This window comes from Tenrec ecaudatus, chromosome 2 (assembly GCF_050624435.1).
Source record: "Tenrec ecaudatus isolate mTenEca1 chromosome 2, mTenEca1.hap1, whole genome shotgun sequence".
Taxonomy (NCBI): domain Eukaryota; kingdom Metazoa; phylum Chordata; class Mammalia; order Afrosoricida; family Tenrecidae; genus Tenrec; species Tenrec ecaudatus.
The window spans coordinates 187,219,540-187,231,445 of NC_134531.1; the positions used below are offsets into that span (position 1 = coordinate 187,219,540).

Below are 11,906 nucleotides of genomic sequence, written 5' to 3' on the forward strand. Positions count from 1 at the left end.
GACACGCAGGCCAAGCCCTGAGTGAGCGCACTCACACTCCTGTTGCCACTGCCCACCGCCCAGCTCTGCCCTTGACTCTTCCAGGAACTCCGAGCTGTGCATCTCCGCTGGAGATGGCGGGCACTTACCCAGGGCGACCACAGAACTGACCCTTGCAGCCTTGTGTAGTCCCAGCAAGGTACCCTCGCAAACTGGGGACTCTTCTCTGGCCTCTCAGTCTCACAGGAACTGCACTTGTGAAAGGACGCCATCCATTAGGACTGGGAGTTGTGGGCCCTCTGCAAAAGCTCCCCAATGTGGGACCCGCAAAGTCCCTATTTCCTGCCATCTTGTCTCTGGATAAGTTTCTCCTGGACGAAGGGCTGGGCACAGATTTGCTGGGGTCAGGCCATGCTCCCATGGACTGGTTGGACGCGGGCTCAGAGCAAGGCATCCCTGCCACCCTCAGTTTACAGACGAAAGTGGAGGCAGGCAGTGAGCTGGTTCAGTTACACAGAAAGCAGCTTTCCAGCTTTTCTACAGCCTCGGGTTTTGTTTTGCTTTGCTTTCTATAAAACCAGCGCAACTGTGGTTAGAACGGTTTGTTAACTGCCAGGAGGAGAGGGCGCCTGTTTGCTCTGGGCTCTGCCCATTGAAACCCTGTGGCCTCGCAGCAAGACAGACCTTTCTCTGTAGTCCAGTCCTTGAGTTTAGCTGGCGAGGCTGGGAAATGGCTGGATGGGGGAGCCCCGGGCAAATTGACCAGCGTTTGTTGCTCGGATTTCTCCTCTGTAAAATGGGCTAAGTGAGGTGAGTGACTGTGAGCCTTGGGACCTTTTTGCCCCAGGAACAGTGCCTAGGACACAGTGCCTTCTTCCAGCGCTCTGGATTGGAGCCTCAGTGGGATTGGCCTCAGACATAAGGCGGACCCAGAATTGGAACCTCAGCTCTGTCGTTGCTGTCTATCTGCACGCAGGCAAGGTATTAAATTTTCCCCAAACCTCAGTTTACTAAAACTTAAAACAGCGCCTCCCTTTTTCGATTACTGAAGAGAGCACACGAAGCACTCCCCAAAAGCGCCTGGCACGGGCTCCTTTCATAGCCTTATCAAATGCCCAGTGAATAGCGTGCCTGGAACCCCAGATCAGCCCCGCCTAGTCTGTCCTCCTGGATTCTGCGTCTCCCCTACCGTGAGCCAAGCCGAAAGAAGCACACGTGCGGGGTCAGCGCACTCTCTTTAATTGCAAAGGGTGTCTCACTTCTTACAGCAACAGGTAAAAACATAAATACGGGTGGATGGGCGGCGAAGGCCAGGCAGCCAAGGACCCGGGCGCCGGGCCCAGGCTCCCTCCTGGAAGGGCGGCTGGATCTTAGGCCCCGCGCGCGCCCGGTCTCCCCATCTCCCGGGGCAGTGGTGAAGGTACCAGGCTGCGGGACGGCTCTCCAGCGGCTGCACGTCCGCCCGCCGGGGGAGACAGGGGCACAGGCCGAGGGAAACGTCCGGAGGCCTGGATGGGAGCGAGTGTGGACTCCACAGCACCCACGGCCGCGTTGGGAGCCACGGTGCCCCTCCACGGAGGGGGGGAAATCAGTCAGGGGCTTTCCAGGCGGGACCCTTCCCTACCAGGCTCGGATACCGTGCAGCGTGGACACCCCTGAGTTGCCCTGCGGGATGCCGGGGCTCTGCACCGCATTCAAGTCCCCGACGCCGAAGTTCACGAAGTTGTTGTTGGCGGCGGCCGCGGGCGGCTGGCCCGGGGGCGGCCCGGCGGGGTAGGCGGCGGCGCAGCTGTAGCCGGGGCTGCAGGCCGCGCCGGCGTAGCCCGGGTAGGCGGGGTAGGCGTTGTAGCCGTAGGCGTTGAGGCCCACGCCGTAGGCGGGCGCGTAGGGCGCCGAGTCCCCGAGGCAGGGCTTGCCGTCGCGCACCAGCACGGGCACCGCGATCCGGCGCGCCGGCGGCGGCGGCGGCGGCGGGGGCAGCCCCACCAGCTCCAGAGTCTGGTCCTGTCGCTGCCGCTTGCACTTGTAGCGTCGGTTCTGGAACCAGATCTTGACCTGCGTGGACGTGAGCTTCAGCACGCTGGCCAGCTGGTCGCGCTCGGGCGCCGACAGGTACCGCTGCTGCTTGAAGCGCCGCTCCAGCTCGTAGACCTGCGCCTGCGAGAAGAGCACCCGCGGCTTCCTCCGCCGCCGAGCCCGGGGCCGCTCGGCGCCCGCCGCCTCCGGCTTCTCCAGCTCCACGGCCTCCGGCAGCGCGCACAGCTCTGAGGGGGAGAGAGGGCAGACGCGCTGGTCGGAGCGGGGCCACCCTGTCCCGCCTGGAGTCTGGCACGGCTGCTGGCCCCTCGGCCAAGCGCACTGAGCACACGGGCGGGTCACCCGGCTTTGGTTTGACAGCCGGCCGGCGTTTGCTGCGCTCTCCGAGGGGGCGCAGGGCAGGGGCGGCCCTGCTCCGGGACAGGTCAGACCCCGGCAAGGGGGACTGGGCCCCGGAGTTGGAGTTGCAGACACAATAAAACTGGGGTGAAGGGTTAGGGCTAGTTTGGTTTGAGATTTAAATGAAAGGACAACGAGGACTCACAGGGTGGGGTTTGGGGAGTAGGGGGACTCCCTCCAACACAAGGATCCAAATTTATGCAATCGGAACCAACGGTCCTAGTGGAGCTGGTGGTGATCCGAGGCGCCCGAGCGCTTGCCCCAGGGTTTGCCCAGCGCCCAGACCGCCAGCCTCGGAACCTGCCCGGCCCGCGAGCTCAGGCTGGGTTCCAGGAGGAATCCATTCCAGTCGCCCTGCCCGCTCCAACTGTTGGGGGCCCGCCTGCGCCCTGTTCCTCCATCCACCCTCCGATCCTTTCCCGGCTCCCAGCGACCCACGGACCTGCGGCCGAGGGCTTGGCCTCCATAGAGCCTACGCTGTTTGGGGGGGTCTGCCCAAGCACAGCTCCCCACCACCACCACCCTGCGCAGAGCCCACCTCCCTCCGCCGGCCCGCGATGATGGCGCGGATGGCGTTTCTGTCCGCAGTCTCCAGTCATCTCCCAGGTCCCGCGGGCTTTCTTCGCGCGGCATTTTCGGATAGTCCCTACCAGAGAACCTCGGGGTCCTGACGGCGCCGGGAAATTTTGCTGGGAAATGCGGATACGTCCGAATCCCAGAGGGTCTAGAGTATCCCACTTAAAAATAAAGAAGACCCTCGTTTCCCAAGATTATACTTTCCTGGCACAATTGAAGAAGGCCGAAGAAACCGTGGCCGCGGGTAATGACCGACCGAAGGAAGGACCAGGACCCTCCCTTGACTGGAAACAAAAAAGGCGCTTGGTGTGCTGAATTTAATTTCTGTTTCGTTGTTTGGCTCAGATCTTCCAAAAGACGCTTACATCTGAACGGTGGACCAAACCTCTGAGGCGGAAAACGTATTTCTGTCTTTACAACAAGCCTAGGACCCTCTGCTTGGTGGCAGACCCGGGAGGAGCAGGGCCGCAGCCGCCTCCTGCTTTTGTTAGGCCGAACTTTTGTGTCTGTGCCTTCTGAGCCTCGCAATCCGGCATTTCCTCCCATCTCCGATTGGACGCGCGACGCCGGAGCCTCCAGGCATCCTGGCTTCCCACACTGGGAGCCGGGTACCGACCGCGGCCCAGGGACGCACACCGCCACCGCCTCCAGGGCCCTGGAGTTCTTGGCCATGGGATTTGGGGACAAAGGCGCTGCGTCCGCAATAAGGGGAAGGGTGGGGCTGGCGTTTTCTCCTCACCTTTCTTATCGGCCCGAAGGTCCTTAGCAGGGTCCGGGTCGCCGTAGGCGCGCGGGTAGAAGGCGGGGGCGGCGGGGAAGGCAGGCACGCATTTGGCGGGCGAAGGCGCGGGGCCCAGCTCGGCGCGCAGCTCCGGGAGGCCGGGCGCCGCCGCCTCGGGCCCCGCGTAGGCCTCCGGCTTGAAGGCCGCCAGCATGCAGGAGGCGGGCGCCAGGGTGGCCTCCAGGCGCGCCGAGAGCTCCCCGGCGGCCAGGCTGCGCTGCTGCTGCTCCAGGTTCAGAATGTCTTTGACAGAGAACGGCGTGGGTGTGAGCGCGGGGCTGGGGAACATGGTGGCAGCGCCCGTCTTACAGCGCCAGGTGGGCGGCAGAGAGCGGCGCTGCCCACGGCCCCTGGCAGCCTCGCGGCATGGTGCCCGCCGGCCGTCCGCGCGCCCGCTGGCCTGCTGGGGATGTGCGGGGCAGCAGGTAGCGGCCAGCACCAGGGGCGGGGGAGGCGGGACCAGCCCAGGGGAGGGGGCGCTCAGCTAGCCATTGGGCGGGGGGCGCGATGACAGGAGCAATGAGCAGTTTGGTGTCACCTAATATAGTCATAGGACTAAAAAAAAAAAATTCCTGCTCAGCTTTTTAAAGGGGCCACCACACATTAAAGGGATCTCCTCTTTTTTATTTTTTGCCTCAGTAGCCAGAGTTTCTGGAGAGTTTTCTCCCGAGAAACACACCCAGGAAAGGGTTGGGCTTTTCAGGAGACCCAGCGCTGGGTGGGAATGGTGGGTCTTCCACTTGAAAAAATGCTCTTCAGCACCCAAAACAATGGGAGGGGAGTGAAGGATTGGGTGTGAAGCTTGGGAGGAAAATAATTTCAGCTTTTTCCTCCCTCTGAATGTTCAGGCTTCATCACTTGATCATTGTCTGACTTGGGAGAGCAGCAGAGGGAAGAAGACATGCTAGAGAGCGGCAGGAGGCGGAGATCCTGGATATTGGGGGTTGATAATGGGCTGTTCCTACTGGGTCTGACATGCCCTTCTAGCCTCCCTGCCACCCCTCAACACCCCCCCTTTCCCAGGACCCCAGACCTAGGGGGTTTTCTGGATGAAAAGAGCTGGCAGGGTATGGAGAAGGTTGGGGGGGGGGGAGAGAGCTCTTTCCCATGGTGATAATTGTACAGTGCATAACTACAGGTGGTACCTGGGGAATTATCCTTTTCTTAATACTTAAATCCAAATTTCTCAGAGAGCTGTCCCAGGGTGCCCCCCCACCCCCAGTATCCTGCCTCCAGAGCCAACCTGCGTGCATGCCCCTTTCCCACTTCCACCCTCCCAGCCAGCAGCGAGACCCTCAGGTTCATTCAAGCCCCAAGACCCCAAGGGCCCCCAGCCCAGGTTTAATGTCTTGGCAGGCAGGGCTCTTTGAGCCCAGCTGGGCCAGGACTTCTCTGAGGTCTCTAGGCCTGGTGCTGAGTTGGGCACCCTGGTGGCAGGCCTGACACAGGTAGGTGGGGTGATCATTTTTAGCCCAGGTTCATTAAAGTAGGTGTTCAGCCCAGACAAACCTGACACTGTTTCTGGAGCATATGCTAGGTGGCCCTGTCATCTAAGGCCCCATCTTACCCCTTTGGGTCCCTGCACCCTTTGAAAGAAAGATCTGATGAAAGCTTAGGGCCCTCCACCCCACAGCCAACTCAGACCTCTGCCTAGAGGTATCTATTTGCCCTACAATTTCAGGGAGGGTCCTGGAAAGCCCCAAGGTTGAGGGGCACCCACCTTAGGTTGGCTGAGGTTGGCGGAGCTTATCTGTGGGAAAACATTGATTTTTTCCCCCCAAGACTCCAACTCGCAGAGGGCAGATGCATTCTGGACAGGGACATCTGCTGAGGTTGGAGATATGGAGGGCTCCCCTTCTTGCTGGGGAGTTTAGTAGGAAAAAAGGCAAAGGCCACACAGGGTCAAAGACTCAACACATACAGGCCCCACTTCCTCCAGCCCCCCAAACATGAACAGAGTAGAACAGAGTAGAATTGCCTTTACCCAGACTAACTTTTTTTTTTCAGACTAACTTTACCCAGTAGAAATTATTACCTTTCTCCCTGGAGCTCCTGGTCCTAGCTCTTGGGCTTCTCGCAGTAGAATTGCTTTAAGGACGGGTAGGCAGCCCCAGGGAAGGGACTGGAGTCTAGCCCTGGCCCAGTGTTGGGAACTCCCCAGACTCCTCAAACTGTGAATCCCAACTCCCAGGGCCTGAATCCGTTGAGCTTAGGGCACAGGGGAGAAGAGCTCTGAGAGCGGTCCCAGAAGGCAGTGCCCCAGGACTCTGCCCTGACCCTGGCCAGCCGATCTCCTCTTCTGTCTGGCTCAGAGGCACCAGCACCAGACCTAGGCCCCCTGCCCGCTTTGGAGCCTAGGACGAAGTGCGGTTCTAGGGTTAACTGTCTGAGAAGAATGTCTTTTCCCAAAAGTGTAAGTATGCTCTAGGACCCCCTGGCCTGTCACCTTCCCCCCTTACCCCTGCTCCCCCCCTCCACAGACCCTCCTATGCTCAGCGGCTTTGGCATCCCCTTTCTTGCCGTGCTTTTTACAATGATCGCTCCCAACTAACCTATGTTGTGAGTCCACGTCACTTTTGAAGATTGTTTTGGGGGAGTGGGAGAGAAGGGCTATCTCAGAGGCGGTGACGTCTGGCAAACGAGCCACATCCGATTCAATTAAGCGCCCCGCTGAAAGGCGCTCGGAGAGAGCGAGCGAGGGTCCTGGGAGCGCAGTTAAGTGAATGGGCTGGCCGGACGGCTCTTGATGACAGTTTGAAAGATTAGTGTGAGCCGACGCCTGAAATATTACCGTTTAATGGGGGACATCAAGGCTGCATCCGGGATCCCTGCTTTCAGGTTGTTGAAGAAGGGGACAGTTCTGGAGGAAGAAAAAGGAAAGAGAAAGAAAGAAAGAAAACACCTAAACCCCAGAGAGCAATTTCCTCCACGAACGCCGGCGGTGAAGCTGCCTCACCTCAATGGGATGGAGGGGCTCCCAGGCCCACAGAGAGACCCGAGGGTCAGCTGTCAGGAAAAGGAAGGAAGAAAGACCTCCCTATTTTTGACAAAATCAATGCCTTCACCTCTCATGCCCCCTGTAGATCCGGTAATAATTTTTCTTAACTTAAAAAAAAAGGCAGGCATTGGTGTTTCTAAAAAAAAGAGGTCGGGGCGGACAAAACCAGATAAATAGGTAAGGATATTGAGGGTCAACTTTTGCTGGGCACAGCAGAGAAATAAGTCGTCAAGAGCGATTTCTAGCCTTTTCAGGGTGCAGTCCTGTTATAGAAGTGGGGTGGCAGGGTGGATTTCCCCTTTAAATGGGGGTTGCCAAGATTGGGGATAGGGAGGCCAAGCTTGATTCTTAAGCCCTCTCCACTTGCCCTCCCTCGTTACCCGCCACCCCCCCTTCCCCAGGGTGGCTGACTATCGGTAGACAGCCTCTCTAAGCCACACTTTGGACCAGCTACCCGGACAAACAGCCTTCAGCCAAGAGAAAGACCACTAGAGCCTCAGGCGGTATTGATAATCTATGCATGTACTTCCTTGCCTTTCAGAGTTGATTAGCTGAATTCCAGGGTAACACATATAAAATATTATTAATTGAAAAGAGATCAGCACGGCCCCGGGCCTGCTCCCTCCCCCTTCCTGCAATCAGCCGGGCTGGCCACCGAAGGTATATATGATTAATTGAAAGATAAGCTGGAACTATCACCGGGAATGTCATTAATGCGCCGAGGAGACGTCCATTGGAGACAGGCAGCGTTATCCGCAGCTTTATCTTCAACAACGCCTCGCTCTCGGCCCCGCGCCGGGGAAACAGATGGGGGTTTCTGTCTGGGACGCTCGCCCCTTGTTTATATTTTGGGAAGAATCGCAACTCGTGGGAGTCCCCGGCCGGCCCCCTGATAAATGAACATTAGCACTTTTTCGGACTACTGTATCAACAAAGCGGCCGCGGCGCGGCAATAATTGGCGAGAAAGCAAACAGAGGGCGCAGAGGACAGCGCGCCTCTGCTCTTCGTCCGGCTGATGGATGAGCAGCGGAGGCTGCGGGCCCGGCTCCGGATTCGCCCGGGCCCGGCCGGCCTCGGGGCCCCTCCGCCGCCCCGGCTTCCTTCCTGGGCCGGGCTTGGGGTCGGAGGCAGCTCTGGAGGCTGTAAATGTCGCTGATGTCCACTGGGTTTTTTTTTCCAGAGATGCGACTGACTCAGGTGGTACCCCCTCGTGTGGTTTTTCCGACGCCCACCGGGTGCGCCCGAGCGCTCACATCTGTCATCACAGATCCTCTGATTTCGCTGCAGAGGAGAATGCAGCTCTGAGAGGTGAAATGACTTGTTCAAGGTCACACAGACAGGAAATGTCAGTGCCAGGATTCGAACATATGGCTCACTTCAGAGCTGGAGCCATACGGATTGCAGATGAAACAAAACCTGATGCCCCACTCCCCACCCCAAGAAAACACGACCAAAAGACCCTAAAACTCATTGTCATCTGTTGACTTCAACTCACAGCAACCCTATAGGACAGAGAAAAACCTCCTCTGTGGGTTGAAGAGACTGCCACTCTGTAAGGGAGTAGGAACCGTTTCTTCTCCAGAGAAGCTGGTGGTAGTTTGCAAACTTCCTCTGCCCCTTGACAGGCAGAAGCCCAGGAGTACCACACTTTGCCTCCAGGGTTCCTTCCAAGTGACCCCCAGGCTGTTTAATTTGGGATGGCAGGATCCCCTAAACATTCACTAGCTAAGAGGCTTCCTTCCTACATAAAGTTCCTTTTAGAAAGAGAGGAGGAACCCAAACTAAAGCAAAATCAAGCCCCGCTCCCTGTCATCAAGTCCCATCTGACTCAGAGCGACCTGTGGCCCAGGTGAGAACTGCCTTCTGTGTGTTTCTGAGGCTGGAAATCTTCACAGTAGACAACCTTCTCTTCTTCCTGCAGGGCTGTTGCAGGGCTTTCTAACTACTAACCTTGAGGTTAGCAGTCAAAGATAACCCACTATGGTGAATGTGCTCCCAGAGCTCTTCTATGGAGATATAACTCATATACCATATGTGTGATTCAGCCATTTCAAGCGTCCAATGTGTATAAACGTGTACTATGCATTATAGTCATAGTTCATAGTTGTAGAATCATCACCACAATTTCAGAACACCTTACCAACCTCTAAAGAACTCCCTGTGCCATCGAATTCTCACCTTCAAGCGCCCTCTTCCACCCTCCCACCCCTCGCCCAGATAACCTCTAGTCTTTTTTCTCTATATATAGATTTCACAGAAGTGAATCCAAGGAATTCTGCCCTTCTCCATTTGGCTTCTTCCATTTAGCAGAATGTCTTCAAGTTTCAGCCATGATGTAGCATGATAAGGACCTCATTCCTTTCTACAGCAGAGTGAGAGTCCATTGTAGGGATTCGCTGCCTTTTGTTTGCCTGTTCATCCAGGAAAACCAGACCCTTTTCCCTTGCGAGGGCTCATGAGGACCTATGCTTGTGTGGCTTGTTTGACTGTACAGGACCGAGTGTAGAAGGCTCCACTTAATTCTCTGCTACCATATGGGGATGTTTTAATTTCTTCACAAGGTTTCCCCCCCCCCCCATATTTTCATTTACACTAAGCCCCCACATTATTTATCCAGTCCTGATTCCTGGGCAATCTGGATGGGGGGGGGTGGAGTACCAAAAAGAACAAAAAATCAAACCCACTGCCATCAAGCTAATTCTAACTCATAACAAACCTATAGGATAGAACATAATGGTTCCTTAGGGTTTCTGAGACTAAATCTTCAAGGGATCAGACAAGTTCATCTTCCCTCTCTCAAACAACATTGTAGTTAGTGGCCCAATACCTAACCCTGGAACACTCTAACCAACAAGCTAGCATAGATGGGGAGCTTCCTGAGCTGCACAAGGATTGTCTACCCAAAGATACTTGTCCGTTGGAAGGATCCAGAACCCATAGAAGAGCACATCAGGCAAGTAGTTCTAGCTGGCAAATACATATATATATATATATATATATATATATATATATATAGATAGATAGATAGATAGATAGATAGATAGATAGATAGATAGATAGATTGATAGAGAGAGAGAGAGCTGTGTGTAACAGTGAGAGAGGAGAGGCCATGAGAATGGGCCAGAGCTTTTAGGCAGTCAATGGTTGATGACACAGCCTAGTGGTGAGTGGGTGCTCCCTCTGATTTCCTCCTCTTCATCCACATTGGCCGTGTGCACTAAATGTTGGGGTTGTACAGCAGGAAGCACACTGACTCTGAAGGAGGCAGAGCTGTACCAGAAAGAGTACCAGTCTGTGGTCTGGTATTGTGTTCTGATCTTGTCTCTCTCCCACTGGCTGGTCTGTGTCACATTCTTTGTCCTCTTTGGTCACCAGTTTCCATGTTTGTTTCCTCAGTGTCATTAACCCTACAGGTCTATCAGGGTGTTCTATTCTGCACGGTGCTCAGGGTTCAAGGGCTCACCAGGAGAGCAGGGCCTGGGGTGGGGTGTGAAAAGGGGATAGCAAGCCCAGTCTTTCCCTCAGACCTGCTGGTGGTTCCAAACCACGTGGTGACCATGAGGACTTCTCTATAAAAAGTAGCTGGTTAGAGAGGAAATAAGGCCCTGCCAACAGTGAGATTGCACTAGCCATACGACATACCTTCAAAATACAATGAAAGTGATGTCCGAGAAGTTCTTACACTAAAATACTTTCAGTTGTAGCGAGAAAAAAAGTTAACTTGAAAATTAAAAAATGAAAGTGCTATGGATGATTAAAATAACAATTCTGATTTTTGGGTATATTTGTGAAGGTAAGTGAAGGGAACAAAAGATCTGAAGCAGATAAATATACCTTATATAAACTGATTGACTAAAGAGAACCTTGTGCACAGGAAAATTGTTTTCAAAAGGCCAGGTACACAGGGGAAATGCTAACAAGATGTGACCAAAACCCAATTTCTTTCTTTTAAAAAAAAAACCATTTTATTAGGGGCTCATACAACTCTTATCACAATCCATACCCGATTTCTATAATATGGCCAGATGTCTGTAAATCAATTAGAAAACAACCCAACACATCAGTTGAAAACTAGAGAATAGTAGCAAACGGTTGCTCATTTACAAAAAGAAAGAAGCAAACAAAAATGATGCACGATGAAAACAAAGATGTTTTCACTTATCATATTGACAAAGATGAAAAAGTTTGATTATTTTCTGCACTGATTGTGCTGGCTAAATGTTCAGCTGCTCACTAACAGATCAGTGGTTCCAACCTACCCAGCAGCTCCTCTGGAGAAAAGATGTTACAGTGATCTGCTTCCCCAATGATTACAGCCTTCCACTGTCCCAGGGGAGATCCCTGGGAGTTCGGATTGACTTGATGGCACCCAGCAACGGCCATCAGAGTGGAAGCATGTGCCATTTACACAGTTGATCCGGAATGGAAACGGGTAAGCCTCTGTGGAGCATGTTGATGCTATCAAAACTACAATGCACAACCCCTTTGGGCAAGTAATTCCACTGCTAGGACAGAGACATCTTTTCTATATACCATAGATATACAAACATATGTAGGCAAAAGAGTACTTTTATTGCAGGTTTTTTTGGTTGTTTTTTAAGAATACAAAAATCAAGCAAAACTATATATTACGGGACTAGTTTAAAAATTGTTATATTAACAGAATCCCAGCAGCCATGAGAAATAATTAATTACATTTATAGACACTCTTATGGAATTTTTGAGATATATTAAATGGCCAAGTTGTACAATTCTGCTATGGAATGCTACAATTAAAAATGAGCATACTAGACATATATGTGTACCCATATATATTAAGGACAAACAGAATAATCATGGATTCCCCTGGGAAAGGAGGTCAGAAACAGGACAGGGCACTTTCCATAGCACACGTTTATGAACAGCTTCCTCTTGGGTTTTTTGTTCTGTTCTAGCAGTTGTTTATCATATGCATGTTCCCTTTTAAAAGATTTTTAAAAATCACAATCAAGGGAAATACCCCAGTTCCCAAAGGTAGTGAATAAAAGTTATCCTTTTATCTAGAGAGGCTTGGGACTGTGCAAACAAGCATCTGGACCAGAATCCACTGGAGAAGGAGTGCGTATTAAAAATAGAAATTTCTGGGCTCCGTGGCG

At 53.7% G+C, this 11,906-nt stretch overlaps 1 protein-coding gene across 1 annotated transcript; it reads right to left on the bottom strand.

Moving 5' to 3' along the window:
• Window positions 1–1,216: 1,216 nt before the first annotated feature.
• On the bottom strand, window positions 1,217–4,077 carry NKX2-5 (NK2 homeobox 5). Its single transcript, XM_075543210.1, has 2 exons — window positions 3,731–4,077; window positions 1,217–2,243 (listed from the first exon to the last, which is right to left on the bottom strand). The coding sequence occupies exons 1-2, from the start codon at window positions 4,059–4,061 to the stop codon at window positions 1,600–1,602; spliced, it is 975 nt and encodes a 324-aa protein (XP_075399325.1). The 5' UTR covers window positions 4,062–4,077; the 3' UTR covers window positions 1,217–1,599.
• Window positions 4,078–11,906: the final 7,829 nt, after the last annotated feature.